At 43.5% G+C, this 23,735-nt stretch overlaps 1 protein-coding gene across 1 annotated transcript; it reads right to left on the bottom strand.

Moving 5' to 3' along the window:
* Window positions 1-887: 887 nt before the first annotated feature.
* Window positions 888-7,775, bottom strand: LOC118569817 (triggering receptor expressed on myeloid cells 1-like). Its single transcript, XM_036168069.1, has 4 exons — window positions 7,607-7,775; window positions 7,036-7,362; window positions 1,667-1,850; window positions 888-990 (listed from the first exon to the last, which is right to left on the bottom strand). The coding sequence occupies exons 1-4, from the start codon at window positions 7,662-7,664 to the stop codon at window positions 888-890; spliced, it is 672 nt and encodes a 223-aa protein (XP_036023962.1). The 5' UTR covers window positions 7,665-7,775.
* Window positions 7,776-23,735: the final 15,960 nt, after the last annotated feature.

Genomic DNA, 23,735 nt, shown 5'->3' with positions numbered 1-23,735 from the left:
TCAGAAACAGCCTTGGGAACACAGGGCACCTGGGAGGAGACCGAGAAGTGGAAGAAGGTGAGGGGGGAGGTAGAGGCACACTGGGGACAGCCTCCCCAGTCTGGGATGGGCTCCTGTCCCCACCCCCACCCCCTCAGTCCAGGAAGAGGCCATTCAGCTGGCAGCAGAGCCCTGCTCTCCATCTCTCAGCCTTTGGAGTCCTTCAGCAAGGGAACTCTCTAGACTTCATTCCTGCCAGGAGGTGGGGGCCCACTGCTCCTGTAGCCTCATGCTGATCACACACACCTTGGCCTTCATGGGTTGCACTGAGGAGTCAATGATAAACATACACAGCGTGTTGATGCATGATGCTGGTCCAATCCTATGGATGCCATCTCCTCCTCCAAGAGTTTCCCAGACAACAGCATCCAGGTGAGCTTGATTTCTCTCTTCTGGCCACATAATTCTCAAGTTGGGATCTTGTCTTCTTGGTCCATGGTCAGGAGTATTCAGAGGACCACAGATGAAGACAAATCTGAGTGCCTGAGTCCCAGAGAGGAAGGCCCCAGAGGCTGGGAGAGCAGGCTGTTTCCCCAGCAAAGGCCCTGCCCAGGTGGCTAGAAGTGCACCAACCAAGGGAAGGATGGGGGAGGGGCAGGAATAACCTCACAACTCCCATAGAGGTGACAGGGAGAAGCACTGGGCTCTGGCTTTATTTCAGGCCAACTCATCTACTCAGGTGGAATGGCTGGAGGGTGCTGGGCACTGTTTCCCCTCTTCTGAGGGTGCAGAACACATCCCCAAGATGATGGAGGGAATGAGGAGAGTGGGCAGGGCCAGCAGGGGACATCCTGAGCCTTAGATGTCACCCATGATTACAGGCTCAATTCATGTGGTTTCATGGTCTGTCATCCAAATGACCTCCGTGTGACAGCAAACAAGACAGTGAAGACCAGGGTCTTAATGAAGAGTCCACAGACCACGGGAACAACGATGCTGGGTATGGAGACCCTGCAGAGAGAGGAGATTGAGGGTTGATTCAATGACCAACCACACTGCAGAGTCTGGGAAATTCTTCCCCTCCAATCTTTTCAACTCAGGTCCTCCCTGCAGCTTTCCCACAGCCTTTGGGGACAGTTTAGATGATCATTTCCTAAAATAAGCAGTCAGAAATATGTTTGGTGGAGAGTCTAGAGTTCAGGTCCAGGAGATGCATAAAGGAGGAAGTGTTAACCCAGGCATCTTGGACTCCTCTGTGGAATGGAGTGAGGCCCACATCTAGGGAACCTGATCCCCGTTGTCAGCATTCTGACCTGCTTCTGGGGACAGTTGCAGTATTTTTAACCCCATTTTCCCTCTCCAGAAACCAAGAAGAATCCAACCTTACTGAAAACTCCACTGTAGAGTTGTCTTGATTTTAGCAAGATGATTCTTCAAGTTCCAGGTAGACAGCAATAGACAGAAAAAAGACCCATACAGGAGAGAGAGAGAGAGAGAGAGAGAGAGAGAGAGAGAGAGAGAAAGAGAGAGAACAAGAACACTGGGCAGACAGGGAAGCAGGTGAGGACACGATGCTCTACATGATAGGACACAGGGACAAAAGGACTAGGTGACAAGGAATCACACAGAGGCCACATAGAGTACTAGGAAATAAAGGCTGTCCAAACCAGGAGCCCAGAAAACACACCTGGTAACAGTTGTCACATTTGGGAAGGTGACTCCAGGGTCAGGAGAAGAGACAACAGCTGTGGACTTGGGGAAGGGTTGGGTCACAGTCCTGTCTCTCAGCAGGTGTTTTGTGGTAATAAGGATGGGAGCTTTAGTTGAGCTTGTAGTAGCAGTGACGTTTAGACTGGGCAGACCTGGAGAATCTGCAGAATACACAAGTGTTAGATAAATGAATGAATGGACATAGAATGGACAGGTGGATGTATATATGTATGTATATATGGATGGATGAGCAGGTGAAGAGAAATGGAGCTGAGGAGAATGAACATGACCTTTCAAAAAGCAAGGTTTGCCGGGCAGTGGTGGCGCACACCTGCAATCCCAGCACTCGAGAGGCAGAGGCAGGTGGATCTCTGTGAGTTCAAGACCAGCCTGGTCTACAGAGCTAGTCCAGGACAGGCTCCAAAGCTACAGAGAAACCCTGCCTCAAAAAACAAAAACAACAAACAAACAAGCAAGGTTTTCTTTTACTAAATTTAAAAGAAATGGGGTAAAGTCAGCCTGAATCAGAGAGAGAAAAATGAACAGATGGAGAAAGGAGGGAGGCTGGAAAGAGGCGTGAAGAAGACTTCTCGCGCTGTCTGAGTTATGGAAATGTCTCGTCGGCTGTTGTTCACCTCTCCATCGGCTCCATTCCCCGCCTCTCACACCGTTCTCTCTGCCTCCGTAAGTCACGGCCTCTAAAAGTTGTCTGTCCTGGTGATTTCATCTGAGCTTCCTCTTGGACTTGGCTCGGACTCCCCCCCCCCCCCTCCCGTTCTAGGAAGGGAAGTCCGTTTCTCTTTCCTCTGCCATCCTTGATCATCCGCCACTCACTAGGGACGGAGAGCCCAGCAAGGCACCCGCTCTTCCTCAGCGAGTTCAGAGACTCATAGGAGACTTGTGAGTACACTGGTCCCCACTGACGTGAGCCTAGACACTTGTTCCTCCTAAGCAGGTGTCACTGAGCCAGGGTCTGATTTGAAATAAGGACTTCAGGTGGTTCCTGCCCACAGCAAGTGTGAGATACACAGTTTAGAAGGCCATGGCGGCCACCAATGGCATCTGGGGAGGAGGAGAGTAGATTACAAGAGCTTCCTAAGGACAGGACTTCTAAGTAGAGATTTGGGAACGGAACCCATTTGTATTCCAAGCCTACTGCTCCTCTTTCACAGAACCCTGCTACCCAAGGGGTCTCACGTATAGGTGTGACTACTTGCCACTGGCCTTCAATGGACCTCAGATGAAGATTCTGTGAGAAAGTCAGGCTACTAGAACCCCTGGGCTCCAATGCATCCTCACCTGATCCAGCTCTCTCTACCCTCTCAGAGCTCGAGCTCTGTAAGCCTGAGAGCATGGCTGAGCTCTGTAAGAAATGCTTTCCCTGAAACTTAGATGAGCTGTGTCTTTGTTTGTTTTTAACTGCAAGATCCACATGACATGTGGTCCATGGAAGTCAAACTTTGTAAATGATCCTGTGTTTGTGTGTAGACATTGCCATGTGAATATGGATACACACGTGTGTAAGGGTTACATACATGTGGAGACTAGAGGTCAGCCTCACATGTCATTCTTCAGGATACCTTACTTTTTTAAGGCAGAGCTTCTCGCTTTTTACTTGAAATGCACTGCTTTGCCTTGGCTGGTTGGCCAGTGAACCCCAGGGATCCACCAGTCTCCACTTCCATTATTAGTGTAGCCCACCATGATAGGCTTTTTTTCTGTGGGTACTCAGAACAGAACTCAGGATAGAACTCATACATGCATAGTGAGCACTATACCGCTGAGCCATCTGCCCAGCCCTACATGTTCTGCATTTGAACGTGTCACACACTTTTGACATCTGTCTTAGGATTTTCATTGCTGTGAAGAGACACCATGACCCCGACAACTCTTATAAAGGAAAAACATTTAATTGGGGCTGGCTTATAGTTCAGAGGTTTAGTCTATTATTGTTATTGGGGAAGCATGGTAGTGTGCAGGCAGACATGGTACTGGAGAGGTAGCTGAGAGTTCTACATCTGGATCCATAGGCAGTAGGAAGAGAGAATGAGATGGGGTGGAGGAAGGGAGCCATATAAGCCTTGCTTAAGCATTTAAAACCTCAATTCCCACCTTCAGTGACAAACTTCCTCCAACAAGGCCAGACCTACTCCAACAAGGCCACACTTCCTAATAGTACCGCTCCCTATGATCCTACAGGGGCCATTTTCTTTCAAACCACTGTGTTCCACTTCCTGGCCCCCAGTGGCTTGTAGCCATATCATGATGCAGAAATGCATTCAGTCCAGTTTCAAAAGTCCCATAGCCTATCAGTCTCAACTGATCTTTTATCTGTTTACAAGTCCAAAGCCCAAAATTTCTTTAATGATTTATGATAGTCTCTTAACTGTAACTCTTGTAAAATAAAAATAAAAACATATCATATACTTTCAACATACAATGATATAGAACATACATTACTGTTCCAAAAAGGAGAAAAGTGAGCATAGTGAGAAAATACTGGACCAAAGATACACCAAAAACTATCTGGGCAAACTCCAAATTCTTCATCACTATGTCAAAGCTCCCTTCAGATCTGCAACTCCTTTCAGCTTTGTTGACTGCAACACACTTCTTTCTTCTGGGCTGGTTCCACTCCCTGTTAATAAGCTTTCCTTGGCAGGTGTCCCATGACTCTGGTATCTCAAACATCTTGGAGTATTCAACAAAATCTAGGCTTTACTTTCACAACTTTATGTAATGGCCTCTCTAGTCATCCATGCAGGGACACCCCTGACACACATCTGGCCTCAGTGGCTTTCCTTAATTGCAGTGGGAGATTCCATAACCACTTTCTTGTATCTGTTTACATTTCCTGGTGTCTCCTTTTCTCCTCAAACTGTATATTTTGTATTTTTCCCTGTTCTTTTTCATTATTGATCTGCATAAGCATTCATTGGCCACTGATAACGGTGCAACACAGTCAATATGAGGGTGTCTGGAAATCCCCTCTGTCAAAGCCATTAATCCATAACTCTTCATTTTAGCCTCAGGCAGATTTTCAGACAAGGAAAGAAAATAGCCACATTCTTCCCAAAATACCAAAAAAAAAAAAAAAGATCTCTAGGCCACATATTAATATTCTCCTCTTAAAACTCCTGAGCCAGGCCCACACACAGTTCAAATCACCCTCAGCACCATTGTCTTCAACATTCCTAGTAGTATGGCTCATTAAGTCTGGCTTAAAGCATTCAGCTACTTTCCTAATCCAAAGAGTCTGTTGTAGCATATAGTTCAGAGTACAGTCCATCACAGGAGGAACTCAAGACAACAGGAGCAGTTCAGAGTACAGTCCATCACAGCAGGAACTCAAGACAACAGGAACAGTTCACAGCACAGTCCATCACAGCAGGAAGTCAAGACAATAGGAACCAGAAGCAGCTGGTTGCAGTGTATCCAGTCAAGGAGTAGAGAGCAATGAATGTTCTCAGGCCACTTTCCCTTTTATATGCCTAGCTTAGGGAATGGAGCCACCCACTTTTAGAATGGGTCTTCCCACCTCAAACTAAGATAATCCCTCACAGGTGTGGCCAGAGGTGATTCTACGTTCTGCCACATTGACAACTAAAACCATCACACTTGCTAAGCACTTTATTGGCTGAGTGTTTCCCCATCCTGGGTCCACTATGTTTGAACATATGAAGGTCACAACTAATGACTCCCCAACATGGAGTGTGCCTGGGGCAAAGCTTTCATAAAAATAACCTCTAGGCACCCATTGAACCGAAGGGCTGGACACACTCTGCAGCAGGGAAAGCTCTGGGAGGAGCCGTTGAACCTGTGAACTTATGAACATGGAAGACTAACTCAGAAAGCCCTCCACCACTGCAGTCTTCAACATGAGACACACAGGAGACCCAAGTCATTAGGAGCAGCTGTTGGGCTCTTGTGGGCCTCAAGACTATGTTACAGAGATTCAGCTGTATATTAAAGCTATACCTAGAAATTTCAAGGCATTTTTCTAGAGGAAGCCATTTATCAAGGAATATTTAGTGTTAGTCAGTTTTTAATAGTTCAGCTGTCTTCTGCTATGAAATTCTTGTGTGTCCATATACTATTAGGCCATTCTGACAAACCTACTGCTGATCCACTAGATAACTAACATCCCTTCTGGGCCTAGGAGACTGGCAGGCTCTAGATGCATAGCTTTGCTTCCTGTGCAAATGAAGCTCAGACCATCCCTTCCCCAGACAGGAAAATGGCACTCCAGAGCAACTGACTCAGAACAAAGGAGGTTTTTGTATATCTAGGTAGAGTGAAGAGTGAGACAGAATTCCTGGTGGCAGAGAGTCAAATGGTGAGGAGAGGAAGAACAAGGTGTTTTTCTGTAGATGGTGGACAGAGCTGCATACCAAAGAGAAGAGAGAAAGGCAGAGATTCTGTAGATGGTAAGGCAGATCTCTTGTAGAGTTTTCTCAGAGGCAGGAGTAAGAAGCAAGGAAAGAAAGATGAAGGATGAAGGAACAGAGGACAAGGAGAGGTCAAAAGTGTAAGGGCTCAGTTATTACTACGGCTATGAGGGGACAGGAAAAGTCAGTACAGAGAGGAACTGCGAGTCAGGACAGAACTTGTATAGATAGAATTTTGTCCTAGAGAAATAAAGGAAACAGATATAGGCAATAGTTTACATAGATTCTTTTCCCTGACATAACCCCACACTGGATGTAGCATCTTCTTCAAGACTTTGGGAGGAACTTTCTCGGGGCAGGCCCTTAGGAAATTCTGTTAGTGGGCCACCTTCCCAGAGCTCTAAGGTTCTCAGTTGTCAAGGGCAGATGCCAGCCTTACCCACTAAGCCTCTTGTATGTCTCTCTGTCTAGCTGTTTCCTCTCTGTCCATATCTCTCAGTGACCTGTCCATTTGCTCTGAGGTCTCTCTCATATGATGGAGCCCACCACCCCTAGAGAGAAGGTTTCTGATGGGATTACAGTCATGGGATGTTCAGGAAAAAATAGCTGTGACAGCTCGGGGGAGCCATAAGATCCTTTAGTAAACTGATTTCTATTATTATGATTATGATTATGATTATTATTATGATTATTATTATTATTATTATTATTAGCAGCAGCAGCAGCAGCAGCAGCAGCAGCAGTGTTAAGAGTAACCAGTGAGAACTGCCCAGAGGCCAGCAAGCCTGGTTCTAGAGTTGGCTCTGCCCTGAACCAGAAGGTGGCCTTGGGGGAGGGGCCTTTCTTCCCTGTGCTCCAGTTTCCAGGCACTTGGGGAAACAGTTTCTAGAGCCCTGTCCAGCTCTGGAGCCTTGTGATTCAGGAAGGCTGAGAGAGCCATATAGAAGGGGGAGCTCACCTTTTGACACCTTCAGGTGGATGTTTCTGAGAATAGAGACCGTTGTGAGATTTTCAGCGATCCCACAGAAATAAGGACCTGAGTCTCTCACTGTGAGTGCAGTCATGGTGACAGTGAAGAACTGAGAATCAGGATAGTCCCGGAGGGAGAATTTCGGCCTCTGAGTATCTGTGTTGAGGCTGGACACTAAGATTTCACAAGTTTTTCTTGGTTTTTCCTGACACCACACCTTCTTCTTGAAGCGTTGGCTGGGATTATACCGGCAACTCAGAAAAACGGTCTTGCCCTCCACTGTTTGATGTAACACTGTGTCCTGTGACCAGGAGCCTGAGAAAACACCCTTCAGTCAGAGAGCCCCCCAGCCTCCACAGCAGGGCTAGGAGATGGGTTCATTTCTCAGGGAGTGACGCTCTTTGTGTCTTTGCTCGGGACAGAGTTTAGAGCCAGCCGCTGGCTACAACACTCCATGTATCCTGCATTCCCAACCACAGAGCCCATCTGTGCACACCTCCCAATCCCTGCCCTTTCCTCTCCCTGGTTCCTTCCCTCTGTCTTTGTCCCCTATCCTCACCTGAGGCCAGGAGCATCAGCAGGATGGGGGATAGCAGGCATGTGGCTTCCCAGGCCATAGGTCCTCTTCTCAAGGTGGGGTTGGGCAGGAAGGGAAGGACTAGGGATGCTCTGAGGAGAAGAGACCAGGGCAGGGCAGGATCCAGGCAGCCACCATAGCCAGTGTGGGATGAATTGCCGAAGAAGCAGAGACCTCCGTGGACAAGAGGGAAGCTGAGCAAGGCCTGTGTGGCCCTGTGGATCCTCCAGCCACAGGCTTTGTAGCTAGGCTCCTGAACTGCACTAGATAAAGGCTAACAGAGAAATTGTAGTCTCCTGACTCATAAGACGGGGTGGAGAAAGCCCAGGAGGCAACCACAGTGAAGTAAGAGTGTGCTTGTTTCTCCCCAGCAGCACCCACAATTCCCCACTTCCTCTTTAGCCTCAAGTTTCTGTTTTCCACCCAAGTCTGGCTTCACTAAATGCAGGTGTCAGAACCAGAGGCCCTTTGAGATCTGGCTAGAACTCTCAGGCCAGCTTGCCCTCAGGGATCAGAACCTTGCTGACTGGCCCACCTGGGAACTGGAAGGTTCCAAGTAGACTAAAGGAGGTGAGAAGAAGGGGTGGGCATTCATTCTGAGGAATGGAAGAGCAAGGCGGCTCTGATAAGTGTGGGAGACCGCAAGGCTGGGTATGAAGGAAGAGAGCTCAGACGGAGGGAAGTTCTGAGTCTTGTGGGGAGCCACAGGTCTGTCTCCGCAGGAAAGACAGAGAAAGACTTCCAAGCCCTCTTGCAGGCATAGAAAAGACACATTCCTGAGGCCAGTGGTCACAGCGCAGGGAGGCCTGAGCCACTGTTCTCAGCAACAAACTCTGAAAATCAATGTAGGTGAGGGAAAAGATTCAGGAAGAGGCCATCTGATGGCTTAGACCCCCCTTAAGGACACCTCAATAACAGGGGGTACCCTAATGGAGCAAGACCTGGGCATGCCACGAGAGACTCTCAAAGCATTGGCAGGAAAGGCCTCAGGCAGTTGCGTGGCTCCCACACCAGCCGGCTGAGTCACGCCCGTCTCTCGTGCCTTCCCTCATTCCTACTCAGCACATCAGTGCGTGTGTGAGGGAGCATCAATCAACGGACCAAGAGGAAACCATCCCATCTCCAAAGATGAAGCAGCCGGGCAGGAGAGAAGCTGCTTTCCTGCCTCAGTTGCCCTGGGCTACAAGGCCTGGTTGCTGGGGCGGTGTACATACTACTATTAGAGTTAGAATTGGGCTGAGGCTTAAATACTTTTTAAAAAACCTTTTATTTATTTGGGGTGAGCACCTGATATGAGAATGGAGATCAGCAGACAACTTGCAGGAGTCAGCTCTCTACTTCTACTGCCTGGGTCCCAGGAATCGAGCTCAGATCATCAGGTTTGGCATCACGGGTCTTTTCCCACCAAGCCACATGGTCATTGGCAGGGGATTTTTTCTCTCAACAGAAAACATGAGCAAAGTTGAAGCCTCCCATGATTACCCCTCCGAAGCAGAAAATGAAGATCTGGAGGGGCAGCTCAGTCAGTATGCATACCTGCAAACATGAGTTCAGCCCCCAGAACCCAAACATGGTGCACGTGCTTACAATCCAGTGCAGATGAAGCAGAGGCAGGGGAATACTGGCCAGATAGTCTAACCTACTGGGCAAGTTCCAGGTTAGTGGCAGACCCTGTCTCAAAGAAAATAAGAGTGATGGATGGGAATCATACCTGAGATTGTTCACTGGCTTACACACACACACACACACACACACACACACACACACACACACACACACACTATGATTAGAGAGATGAGGACAGAAAAGTAAGTCCATTTCGTGATGGCATTGCTCCAAATGAAGACCCCAGAGTCAGTTTTCCCTGCTTCTCAGTTGACATGGACCAGAGCAAAGAAATGAGACCCGGCCCACAGCTGAGAGGAAAACTTTTCCTGGTTCACACCAGGGAGGATGGAGATGTGCTCAGGTCAGGGGAGAAGGACCTGGCAGGTAGGTGGTGAATTTATCATAACTGGTGGCTTTCCCCTGACACTTGCTGGATTCTCACCCTTTCCTGTCCTATAAATGTGGGGATCCCACATCTCTGCTCAGACTCTTCTGTCTTCTTTCTGTACTTGAGAGGCCAATTTTTGTATCCAGCATGTTCTACAGAGTGAGTTCCAGGACAGTCAGAGATGTTAAAAACAGAAACGCTATCTCAGAAACAAAACACACACACACACACACACACACACACACACACACACACACACATCCCAAAAAAGATGGAAAGGGAAGTGGCTGCCCAAGTGGGCAGCAAATACAAAGGTCAGCCTCATTTCCCCCGCCCTGGTAATAATTGTTTAAGGTAAAAAAGAAAGAAGTTCCCGAATACCACTAGCCTGTCCATGGGAGCATCAGAGGGAAGGGAAGAAAAGCTTCAGTGAAGTGTAAATACCAGCCACTCTACTCAAATGAGGGAAATGGAAGTTACTGTGGTTTGGTGGGGCCCTTTCCTCTTTGTTCTGTTTATTCATGAAGGACAGCCCCACCCAAGAGTCTAAACAGTTCTGCTTTCTCCCTTGATCTCTGTCTCCTTAGCTTGTGACCCTGGTGCATTTCTTGCTGTGGGCTCAGAAGCTCACCACCATACTTCCATGCCTATATGGAACTTTGTAGCAGGCTACCAAACTCTGATGTGAGGTACTTCAGTCTGCCACAGCTCACAACAATACAGGTCACTCTGCATTATGGGTCAAGTTCCTGAGGTCACTCTGCATTATGGGTCAAGTTCCTGAGGTCACTCTGCATTATGGGTCAAGTTCCTGAGGTCATTCTGCATTATGGGTCAAGTTCCTGAAGAGAGAACTTTGAATTCAACAGCCCAGGGAAAATTGGTCCCTTATCTTGAGTTTCACCAAAGCTGTCAGCTCAACATTATCCAAAGGAGAGTTAGTACCCATATTTAATTTAAATAAGAATAACAGCAAACAGTACTTTTTGAAAACAGATCTAAGGACAATTATTTTTATTTCTTATTAAAACAATTTTAAAATTTAAATATATTTTGATCATGTTCTTCCCCTCCTCCAAATCCTTCCAGATACTGTCCCCTTCCATATCCACCTAACTTTTATGTTCTTTCTTAAAAAGCAAACAGAAGCCAAATACAACAACAAAATCCTCCAAAACCAAGAAAACAAAATAAAACTCCAGCAAAAAATAAACAAATAACAACAAAAACAAAACAAAAAGACAACCAACCAATCTACCAACCAACCCACCAAACAAAAAACTGTGGCATCCATTATCTGTTGGCCAACCACTCCTGAACATGGGGCCTGCCTGTGTGGTTTATGCACCCAGGATCACTCCACTGGGGAAAACTCACTCACCCTCTCCCAGCAGGTGTAAATGACAGTCTAGTTGCTAACTTTTGTTACCCTAATGGCTAGGTTTTCATTGATTAATTAATTAGTTAATTAATTAAATCATTTGTTTTTAAAATAATATAAAAAATAAAATGATAAGATAAAGCAAAAACTATCACATGGAAGTTGGACAAGACAACCCAATAGAAGGAAAATTGCCCAAGAGAAGGCACAAGGCACAAGAATTAGAGACCCACTTGTCCACACACTCAGGAGTCCCATATAAATGCTAAGCTGGAAGCTATAATATATATGCAGAGGATCTGTACAGACCTGTGCAGACCTGTGCCTGCTGCTTTAGTCTCTGTGAGTTCATGTGACTTTGCTCACGGTGGTTTAGACCACTTTGTTTTCTTGGTGTCCTCCATCCCCTCTGGCTCCTACACTCTTCCTTCCACCTCTTCTGTGGGGTACCATGAGCTCTGAGATGAGGGATTTGATGGGCATCCCACTTAGAGCTATGTGTTCCAAGGTCTCACTCTTTGTATAATGTCTGCCTGTGGGTCTCTATATTTGTTCCCATTTGCAGCAGGAGGAAGCCTCTCTGATGAGGGCTGAATAAGGCACTGATTTATGACTACAGCAGAATATCCTTAGGAGTCATTTTATCACTACATTTTCCCCCTCTTTTTTAGACCAGCATTATTTGGTTTTGCCCTAGGTCCCTGGCCTACCTAGTTTCAGGTTCTGGGTCATCTGAGCAGTGTCTGGTATGGGTTTCAACTCCTGGAGTGGGCCTTAAGTCAAATCAGTTATTGATTGGTTACTCCCACAACCTTTTTGCCACCATTGCCCTATCTTCTAAATAAAGGCTTTATGGCTGGTTTGATGTTTCCATGTTTTTTGATAGCATGCAGAGTACCTTCCTGTACCAAAGATGCTGAAACACAGGGGTAAAGGCTCTGTGTAAGTACCAGCTCAACAGCTTCATGTTTAATGAGTTGTGTAGATGTTGTCTTCAGCAATGGGGCTCTGCTGGAAGTTTGTCAAGAGCAGCCTATAGTCTTGGTTACAGCCTGGGTTGTTTGTGTATTCCAATGGGACCTCTTTGGCCAACAAAGCAATTAGATGTAACCCAGTACTGGTACTGGAATCTTTGCTGGGTGACAATAGATGGCCAGTGAGGACTCGGTCTCTCCCATTATTTGGCAATTTCATTTAGCTTGTCTTCACATATGTGCATATTTTAGGAAATTTCTACTGTATTAGGTTTCCATGTGACCCCTCAAATGCCCCTTAATTTTAGCTCTCTCCCTGTTTTCCTTCCACAGCCCCCTCTCCCCCCACTTCCTACTTGGTCTCGTTATAGCATCTCCTTCCACCTCTACCTGTCTATTCCATTCCCTTTCTTAAAGATATCTATGGACTTCCTCTAGTCCTTTACTCTGTACCTACCCTCTGTGGTCCTATGCACTGTAGCTTGGTTATCATCGACTAATGGCCACATATAAATAAACACATATATTTGTCTTTATGGGTTTGGGATACCTCACATAGGATGAGTTTTTCTACTCCCATCCATTTTCCTGTAATGGTATCATATTTTTAAACAGCTCAATAATACTCCAATTTGAAAATACATCACATTTTTTAATTCATTCTTTTTTTTGAGGGTCATCTATATTGTTTCCAGTTTATGTCTATTATGAATAGAATAACAATGTACATGGTTGAGCAAGTGTCTCTGTGGTAGGATGGAGCATCCTTTGGGTATATGCCCAAGAGTGGTATAGCTGGATCTTGAGGTAGATTGAGTCCCATTTTCCTTATGAACTGCCACACTGATATCTACAGTGGCTGTGTGAATTTTCACTGCCACCAACAATGGATGAGTGTTCCTCTTACTCCATATCCTTGCCAGAATGAGCTGTCATTTGTCTTGTTAATCTTAGCCATTCTGACAGACGTGAGATGAAATTTCAAAGTAGTTTTGATTTTCATTTCCCTGATGGCTAAGGATGTTGAACATTTCTTTAAATGCATCTCAGCCATTTGGAATTTTCTCTATTAAGAATTCTCAATTTAGATCTGTACCCCATTTTTAAATGGACTTTTTTTGAGATCTACTTTCTTGAGTTCTTTATATATTTTGGATATTGGATGTGTAGCTGGTAAAAAAGATGTTTTCTCATTCTGTAGGCTGCCCAATTGTCATATTGCGGGTGTGCTTTGCCTTACAGAAGTGTTTCAGTTTCCTGAGGTCCCATTTATTGATTGTTGATCTTAGTGCCTGCACTATTGGTATTCTGTTCAGGAAGCTGTCTCCTCTGCCAATGAGTTCAAGGCTATTCCCTATTTCCTCCTCTATCAGGTTCAGTGTATCTGGTCTTATGTTGGGGTCTTTGATCCACTTGGACTTGAGTTTTGTTCAGGGTGACAGATATGGATCTATTTGCTTTCTTCTATATGCAGCCATCCAGTTTGACCAGAAACATTTGTTGAAGACAAGCACCGTCTTTTCTCCAGTGTGTATTTCTGGCTTATCAAAACTCAGGTGTTCATAGGTGTGTGGATTTATGTTGAGGTCTTCAATTCAATTTCATTAATCAATGTGTCTGTTTTTATGCCAGCACCATGCAGTTTTTATTATTATAACTCTATAGAACAACTTGAAATTTGGAATGGTGAGACCTCCAGCAGTTTTTATTCAGAATTGTTTTAGCTATGGGTTTTTTTTTTCTTTCCATATGAAGTTGAGAATTGTCCTTTCAAGGTCTGCAAAGAATTGTGTTGCAATTTTGATGGAGATTGCACTGAATTTGTAGATTGCTTTTGGTAGGTAGATTACTATGTTAATCCTACTGATCCATGAATAAGGGAGATCTTTCCATCTTCTGAGAGAAAGATGGCTTTAATTTCTTTCTTCAAAGACTTGAAGTTTTTATCATACAAATTTTTCACTTGCTTGGTTAGCATTACCCCCAAGACATTTTATAGTGTTTGAGGCTATTGTGAAAGGTGTTGTTTCCCTGATTTCTTTCTTAGTCTGTTTGTCACTTGTGTATAGGAGGGCTACTGTTTTTTTTTTTTAAGTTAATCTTGTATCCAGCTATTTTGCTGAAAGTGTTTATCAGCTGTAAGAATTCCTCAGTGGAATTTTTAGGGTCACTTATATGTATTATCATATCATGTGCAAATAATGATACTTTGACTTCTTCCTTTCCAATTCATATTCCCTAATCTACAGTTGTCTTATTGCTCTAGCTAGAACTTCAAGTACTGTATTGAATAGATACGAGGAGAGTGGATAGGCCTGTCTTGTTCCTGATTTTAGTGGGATTGCTTTGAGTTTCTCTCCATTTAATTTGATATTGGCTATATAGGCTTGCTGTAAACTGCCTTTATTATGTTTAGGTATGTCCCTTGTATCCCTAATCTCTCCAGGACTTTTATACTTTTATCACAAAGGGTGTTTGATTTTGCTGAAGGCTTTTTTTTTTTTTTTTGCATCTAATGAGATGATCTTTTTTTTTTTTTTTTCTATCAGTTTGTTTATATGGTGGATTTCATTTACTGATTTTCATATATTGAACCATCTTTGCAGCTCTGGGATGAAGCCTACTTGATCACAGTGGATCAAGTCTTGATGTGTTTTTGATGATGTGTTCTCAGATTCAGTTTGAAAATATTTTATTCTTTTTTGCACCTAAGTTCATAAAGGAGATTTGTCTGTAATTCTCTTTGTTGCATCTTTATGTGGTTTGGGTATCACACTAATTGTTTCCTCATAAAATGAATTGGGAAAAGTTCCTTCTGTTTCTCTTTTATGGAATGATCTGAGGAGTATTGGTGTTAACTTTTCTTTGAAAGGCTGGTAGAATTTTTCACTAAAACCATCTGGCCTGGGCTTTTCTTTTGGTTGGGACACTTAATGACTGCTTCTATCTCATGAGGGATTACAGGTCTATTTAAATTGGCTGTCTGGTTTTGATTTAACTTTGGTAAATGGTACATATTGAGAAAATTATCCATTTCTTTTAGATTTTCCATTCTGTTGGAGTACACATTTTAAAAGTATGTCTTTATGAGTCTCTGGATTTTCTTGGTGTCTGTTGTTATGTGCCCCTTTTTGTTTTTGACTTTGTTAATTTACATTTTCTCTCTTCACTTTTTAGTTAGTTTTGAAAGGGTTTGTCTATCTTGTCGATTTTTTGTATTTAAATATATTTATTTATTAAAATGTTTTCATTTTACATATCAACCCCAGTTCCCCCTCCCGCCCCTTCTCCTGCCTCCTCACCTCCCTCCCACTCTACCCCCATCCACTCCTCAGAGTGGGTAAGGCCTCCCATGGTAGTCAACAAAGTCTGGCAAACCAAGTTGAAGGAGAGCTTAGCCCCTCCCCATTGTATCAAGGCTGAGCAAGGTATCCCACCACAGGGAATGGGTTCCAAAAAGTCAGTTTATGCACCTGGGATAAGTCCTGGTCCTGCTGCCAGGGACCCCACTAACAGATCAAGCCACACACCTGTCACCCACATTCAGTGGGCCTAGTTCATCCCATGCAGGTTCCCAAGCTGTCAGTCCAGAGTCAGTGAGCTCCAACTAGCACCAGTCAGCTGTCTTTGTGGATTTCCCCATCATGATCTTGATCTCTCCTTCTCCTCCTCCCCCTTCCCCTCCCCCTCTGCCTTCCCCTTCTTCTTTGAATGCCGTTTATTGAAGGAGAGAGGAGGTCTTAAATACAGGCTTACAGCACAATGGGAGAACCCTGGAGGGCAGAAGTTTGCTTATGATATATTTTTTGGAGCTGAGGATCGAACTCCGGGCCTTGCGCTAGCTAGGCAAGCGCTCTACCATTGAGCTAAATCCCCCCCCCCCCCCTGCTCCTGATGTTTTACAATCTTGCATCTAAGCTGTTAATGCCCAATATGCTGGATACACAGACAAGGAGCTTCCCTTAAGCATTCAGGAAGATGGAATCTTGCAGGGAATTAGCATAGGGAGGATATCAAGGTCAAGGTCAGCAAGCAAGGCAACAGTTACCCAAAATGGGGGCCAGGGACCTACAGGTCCCCCCCTTTTACTAAAAATATGAGCTTCTGACTTAGGTTGTATGGGACGTCAGCAGGTCACCTTACCTGTCATGGTGACACCTGTCCAGGCCACACAGTCGTTCTGTCTTAGCTTGGTGATTGCCCCACAGGCATTACCCATCTCTCAATACTCATTAGCATACAGGCTCAGTCTTGTGAGAGCTGCGGAGTTAACTGTTGCCAAAGATCTCTAAGTGGCACTGGGCTTGCATTCTGTGTGTTCAACACAGAAAAGATCAACAGAAGTCTTAACCCACCATAGCCAGTAGGCTAAAGGCAGCTGAGCCATTCCCTTCCTTAACGAGCCTTACTTCCTTAACGAGTCCTTGTAAGATGGTATCCCGGCAGAGGCAGGTGGATCTCTGTGAGTTTGAGGCCAGCCTGGGGTACAGAGTGAGTTTCAGGAAAGGCACAAAGCTACACAGAGAAACCCTGTCTCGAAAAACAAAAACAAAAAACAAAAAACAAAAACAAAAACAAAAACAAACCAAACAAGATGGTATCCCCAGAGCAAATGGAACTTGAGTTTGTAAATTTATAGCTTTAAAAGTCAATCGAAATGTATATAACTATTGATTTAAATTTGTCATGCCCAATAGAATGAAAAATTAGTTAACTGTGATAGCTACTTTTGCTGCCAGGGTCTCCACTGTGCTAGCTGTAGTAACCAATTATGAAATGGCAATCCCAGAAACAGTAGTAGTGGTGGTTGTCACTGTTATAACAGCAACAACAGTAGCAGTGATGTCAAATTCTCTTCTGGAGCGTGTGTGACATGGACACAACTCCAGGAACACGAACTGCTGAGGCCCATTATTCTTTTTTTTTAATTAATTAATTAATTAATTAATTATTTTATTTTATTTTTTTCTTTATTATTATGTGTTTTAAATTTTATACATCAGCCATGGGTTCCCCTGTCCTCCCCCCTTCCGCCCCCACTCCCACCTTCCCCCAGCCCCTCCCCTCCATTCCCATGTCCTCCAGGATCAAGGCACCCCTGGGGATTCATTTAAACCTGGTGGATTCAGTACAGGTAGGTCCTGTCACCTCCTTCTATACTGAGCAAAGTGTCCCTGTGTAAGCCCAAGGTTTCAAACAGCCAGCTCATGCACTAAGGAAAGATCCTGGTCCCACAGACTGGGTGCCTCCCAAATAGATCAAGCTATTCAATTGTCTCACTTATTCAGAGGGCCTGATCCAGCTGGGGGCTCCACAGCCTTTGGTTCATAATTCATGTGCTTCCATTCGTTTGGCTATTTGTCCCTGAGCTTTTTGCAATCTTGGATTCAACAATTCACACTCTTACAGTCCCTCCTCTTTCTCGACAGTTGGACACCTGGAGCTCCATCTGGGGCCTGGCTGAGGATCTCTGCATCCACTTCCATCAGTTATTGGATGAGAGTTCCAAGACGACTGTTAGGGTGTTTAGCCATCTGATCACCGGACTAGGTCAGTTCAGGCTTTCTCTCGACCATTGCCAGCAGACTACAGAGGATATATCATTGTGGATTTCTGGGGACCTCTCGAGCACTCCGCCTATTCCTGTTCACATGTGGTCTTCATTTATCATGGTCTGTTATTCCTCATTCTCCCTTTCTGTTCTTGATCCAGCTGGGATCTCCTGCTCCCCTAAGCTTTATTTCCCTCAAATCTTGCCCTTCATTACTCCCACTGTTGTCCAGGTTGTTCATGTAGATCTCATCCATTTCTCTGTTATTGGGTGATTCTTGGGTCTTTCCTAGGGTCCCATTTTCTAGGTAGCCTCCCTGGAGTTGTGTAGCAGTCTAGTCATCTTTGTTTTACATCTAGTATCCTCCTATGAGTGAGTACATACCATGTTTGTCCTTCTGAGTCTGGGTTACCTCACTCAGGATGATTTTTTCTAGATCCATCCATTTGCCTGCAAACCTCATGATGTCATTGTTTTTCTCTGCTGAGTAGTACTCCATTGTGTATATGCACCATATTTTCTTTATCCATTCTTCAGTTGAAGGGCATCTAGGTTGTTTCCAGGTTCTGGCTATTACAAACAAGCTGATACGAACATAGCGGAGCAAATGCCCTTGTGGTATGATTGAGCATTCCTTGGGTATATACCCAAGAGTGCTACAGCTGGGTCTTGGGGGAGATGGATTCCCAATTTTCTAAGGAAGCGCCATATTGATTTCCAAAGTGGCTGTACAAGTTTGCATTCCCACCAGCAGTGGAGGAGAGTTCCCCTTGTTCCACATCCTCTCCAGCATAAGCTGTCTTCTGTGCTTTTGATCTTAGCCATTCTGACAGGTGTAAGGTGGTATCTCAGAGTTGTTTTGATTTGCATTTCCCGGATAATTAGGGATGTTGAGCAATTCCTTAAATGTCTTTCAGCCATTTGAACTTCCTCTGTGGAGAATTCTCTGTTTAGTTCTATAGCCCATTTCTTAATTGGACTGTTGGGCATTTTGATGTCTAATTTCTTGAGTTCTTTATATATTCTGGATATCAGCCCTCTGTCAGATGTGGGGTTGGTGAAGACCTTTTCCCATTCTGTAGGATGTCGCTTTGTCTTGTTGACTGTATCCTTTGCTCTACAAAAGCTTCTCAGTTTCAAGAGGTCCCATTGATTGTTTCTCTCAGTGTCTGTGCTACTGGTGTTATATTTAGAAAGTGATCTCTGGTGCCAATGCATTCAAGACTACTTCCTACTTTCTCTACTATCAGGTTCAGAGTAGCTGGATTTATGTTGAGATCTTTGATCCACTTGGATTTAAGTTTTGTGCACGGTGACAAATATGGATCTATTTGCAGCCTTCTACCCATTGACATCCAGTTATGCCAGTACCATTTGTTGAAGATGCTTTCTTTTTTCCATTGTACATTTTTGGCTTCTTTGTCAAAAATTATATGTTCATAGGTGTGTGGGTTAATGTCAGGGTCTTCAATTCGATTCCGTTGGTCCACATGTCAGTTTTTATGCCAGTACTAAGCTGTTTTTATTACAGTAGCTCTATAGTAGAGCTTGAGGTCGGGGATTGTGATGCCTCCAGAGGTTGTTTTATTGTACAGGATTCTTTTGGCTATCCTGGGTTTTTTGTTTTTCCATATGAAGTTGAGTATTATTCTTTCCAGATCTGTGAAGAACTGTGTTGGTAATTTGATGGGAATTGTGTTGAATCTGTAGATTGCTTTTGGTAAGATCGCCATTTTTACTATGTTAATCCTGCCTATCCATGAGCATGGGAGATCTTTCCATTTTCTGACATCTTCTTCAATTTCTTTTTTCAGGGACTTAAAGTTCTTGTCATATAGGTCCTTCACATGCTTAGTTAGCATAACCCCAAGGTATTTTATATCATTTGTGGCTATTGTAAAGGGTGATGTATCTCTGATTTCCTTCTCAGCCTATCTGTCTACTGTATATAGAAGGGCTACTGATTTTTTTGAATTAATCTTGTATCCTGCAATGTTGCTGAAGGTTTTTATTAGCTGTATCAGTTCCTTGGTTGAATTTTTGGGGTCACTCATGTATACTATCATGTCATCTGCAAATAGGGAGAGCTTGACTTCTTCCTTTCCAATTTGTATCCCCTTAATCTCTTTATGTTGTCTTATAGCTCTGGCTAGAACTTCAAGTACTATATTGAATAAGCATGGGGAGAGGGGACAGCCTTGCCTTGTTCCTGATTTTAGTGGTATTGCTTTGAGTTTCTCTCCATTTAATTTGATGTTGGCTGTTGGCTTGCTGTAGATTGCCTTTATTATGTTTAGATATGTTCCCTGTATTCCTGATCGCTCCAAGACCTTTATCATGAAGGGGTGTTGGATTTTGTCAAATGCCTTTTCTGCATCTAGTGAGATGATCATGTGGTTTTTTTCTTTGAGTTTGTTTATATGGTGTATTACATTGATGGACTTTCGTATGTTGAACCACCCTTGCATCCCTGGGATGAAGCCTACTTGATCATGGTGGATAATTGTTTTGATGTGTTCTTGGAGTCTGTTTGCCAGAATTTTATTGAGTATTTTTGCATCAATGTTCATGAGGGATTTCGGTCTGTAGTTCTCTTTCTTTGTTGCATCTTTGTTTGGTTTAGGTATCAGGGTAATTGTAGCCTCATAGAAGGAGTTTGGTAATATACCTTCTGCTTCTATTGTGTGGAACAATTTAAAGAGTATTGGTATTAACTTTTCTTTGAAGATCTGGTAGAATTCTGCAGTGAAACCATCAGGCCCAGGGCTTTTTTTGGTTGGGAGACTTTTAATGACTGATTCTATTTCCTTAGGGGTTATTGGACTATTTAAATGGTTTATCTGGTCTTGATTTAACTTAGGTATGTGGTACCTATCCAGAAAATTATCCATTTCTTTTAGATTTTCCAGTTTTGTGGAGTAGAGGTTTTTGAAGTATGACCTGATGATTCTCTGGATTTCCTCATTGTCTGTTGTTATGTCCCCCTTTTCATTTCTGATTTTGTTCATTTGGATGCTCTCTCTCTGTCTTTTGGTTAGTTTGGATAAGGGCTTGTCTATCTTGTTGATCTTCTCAAAGAACCAACTCTTTGTTTCATTAATCCTTTGTATTGTTCTCTTTATTTCTATTTTATTGATTTCAGCTCTCAATTTGATAATTTTCTGGTGTCTGTTTCTCCTGGGAGACTTTGCTTCTTCCTGTTCAAGGGCTTTCAGGTGTGCTGTCAAGTCACTAGCGTGAGATTTCTCCAGCTTCTTTATGTGGGCATTCAGTGCTATGAATTTCCCTCTTAGCACTGCTTTCATAGTATCCCATAAGTTTGGGTATGTGGTGTATTCATTTGCATGGATCTCTAGGAAGTCTTTAATTTCTTTCTTTATTTCTTCCTTAACCCATTGGTGATTCAGTTGAGCATTATTCAGTTTCCATGAGATTGTAGAATTTCTGTAGTTTTTTCTGTTGTTGAAATCTAACTTTAAACCATGGTGGTCTGATAGAACACAGGAGGTTATTCCAATTGTTTTGTATCTGTTGAGATTTGCTTTGTGGCCAAGTATGTGGTTGAGAAGGTTCCATGGGGTGCTGAGAAGAAGGTATATTCTTTTTTGTTTGGGTGGAGTGTTCTGTAGGTATCGATTAAGTCCATTTGAGCCATAACATCAGTAAGTCCATTATGTCTCTGTTAAGTTTCAATTTGGCAGATCTGTCCAGAGGTGAAAGTGGGGTGTTGAAGTCTCCCACTATTAATGTGTGGGGTTTTATATGTGATTTAAGATTTAGTAATGTTTCTTTTACATATGTGGGTGCCCTTGTGTTTGGAGTATAAATGTTCAGAATTGAAACTTCATCTTGGTGGATCTTTCTTTTGATTGATTTTTGTTTGAAGTCTATTTTGCTGGATATTAGGATGGCTACACCAGCTTGCTTCTTAAGACCATTTGATTGGAAAGTCTTTTCCCAGCCTTTTATTCTTAGGAGATGTCTGTCTTTGAATTTTAGGTGTGTTTCTTGTATGCAGCAGAAAGATGGGTCCTGTTTTCCTATCCATTGTGTTAGTCTGTGTCTTTTTATAGGTGAATTAAGTCCATTCATATTAAGGGATATTAATGACCAGTGATTATTCGTTCCTGTTGTTATTTTTAATTTTTGGTGGTAGTGTGTGTGTACTTCTCTTCTTTGGGGTTTACTGCTGTGGTGTTATCTATTGCCTGTGTTTTCATGGGTGTATCTGCCTTCCTTAGGTTGGAATTTTCCTTCTAGTGCTTTCTGTAGGGCTGGGTTTGTGGATAAGTATTGTTTGAATCTGGTTTTGTCTTGGAAGGTCTTGTTCACTCTTGAAAGTTTTGCTGGGTATATTAGTCTAGGCTGGCATCCATGGTCTCTTAGTGTCTGCATTATATCTGTCCAAGTCCTTCTGGCTTTCAAAGTCTCCATCGAGAAATCGGGTGTTATTCTGCTGGGTTTGCCTTTATAAGTCACTTGGCTTTTTTCCTTTGCTGCCCTTAATATTCTTTCTTTATTCTGTACGTTTAGTTGTTTAATTATTATGTGGCGAGGGAACTTTTTTGGGGGGGTCTAATCTGTTTGGTGTTCTATAGGCTTCTTGTATCTTCATAGGCATTTCGTTCTTTAAGTTGGGAACGTTTTCTTCTATGATCTTGTTAAATATATTTTCTGTGCCTTTGAGTTGGTATTCTTCTCCTTCCTCTATCCCTATTATTCATAGGTTTGGTCTTTTCATGGTGTCCCAAATTTCTTGGACATTTTGGGTCATGACTTTGTTGGTTTTAGTGTTTTCTTTGACTGATGAATCTATTTCTTCTACCGTATCTTCAACACCAGAGATCCTCTCTTCCATCTCTTGCATTCTCTTGGTTATACTTGCCTCTGAAGTTCCTGTTTGTTTATTCAGATTTTCTATTTCCAACATTCCTTCTGTTAGTGTCTTCTTCATGTTTTCTATTTCCCTCTTCAGGTCTTGGATTGTCTCCCTTGCTTTTTCATGATTTTCATTCAAGGATTTATTGTTTTCTTCTGCTTTAATTGTCCTTTCCTCTAGTTTTTTTATAGCATTCTTCCCATTTTTTGTTTGTCTGTTCCTCTACTTTATTTTTGATTTCTTCTATATAAGGCTCTAGCCTCTTCATGATGGTACTTATAAGGTTGTTTTCTTCTTCTTCTTCTTCCATTCCGTGATGTTCAGGTCTAGCTGTTGGAGGAGGGCTAGGTTCTGGTGATGCTGTATTGCTCTTTATTTTGTTGTATGTACTTCTGCCTTGACGTCTGCCCATCTCCTCTTGTGTTCGTTCTTGGTCTTACCAGTGTACTTGGTCCAGAGAGAATTGACATATTTAGGGAGCCTCTCTCTGGTCCAGATGGAAGCTCTGGGCCAGATGAGAGTGCTGGTCCAGATGAGAGTGCTGGCCGGATAGGAGCTAGGGGGCTGGACTCTGAGTCTCCGGTAGTCCCTGGGGTCTCCTTATTTTGTCCAGATGGGAGCTCCTCTTGTCCAGATGGGAGTTCCGGGGTGGATGGAAGCTGGGGACTAGTCTCTGAGTCTCAGGAAGTGGCTGGGGTCTCCAGCAGATAGGTGTGGGGGCAGGGTGTGGAGACTGCAGTGTCTGCTTGCAGTCTTGGAAAAGGGGAGCCTTCCTGCAGGGCAACTGGGGCCAAGTTAGTCAGGTCCTCCCAGAGTGAGGCCCATTATTCTTGATCCCAGCACGACTTAAGCTGGCAGCTCTGCAAAAGAACAACTAAGAACCATAAAGGAAAAACAGGCAGCTCACAAGCAGCAGAACTAATGGTCTCATAATGGCTACATTCAGACTCACAAATTTTAAGGTATCTTCAAAGGTATCTTGTCGATTTTTTCAAGGAACCAACTTACTGATTTTTTTTGTATTGTTCTCTTTGTTTCTATTTTATTGATTTCAGCCCTAAGTCTGATTATTTCTTGCTGTCTACCCCTCTTGTGTGTGATTTTTTTTTGTTCTAAAACTTTCAGGTGTGCTGTTAAGTTGCTAGTATGAGATCTCTCCAGTTATTTTTTTAAATGAAGGCACTTAGTGCTATGGAATTTCCTCTTATAATGTCCAATTTCATTGTGTTCCATAGGTTTGGGTATGTTGTGTATTCATTTTCATTGAATTCTAGAAAGTTTTTTATTTCTTTTGAATTTTGCCTTGGTCCATTTGTCTTTCAGTAGAGAG

The sequence above is a fragment of the Onychomys torridus genome, chromosome 18 (genome assembly GCF_903995425.1).
Source record: "Onychomys torridus chromosome 18, mOncTor1.1, whole genome shotgun sequence".
Lineage (NCBI taxonomy): Eukaryota > Metazoa > Chordata > Mammalia > Rodentia > Cricetidae > Onychomys > Onychomys torridus.
Note: the sequence above shows the minus strand (reverse complement) of the source record. Positions and strands in the feature narration are given on the sequence as shown.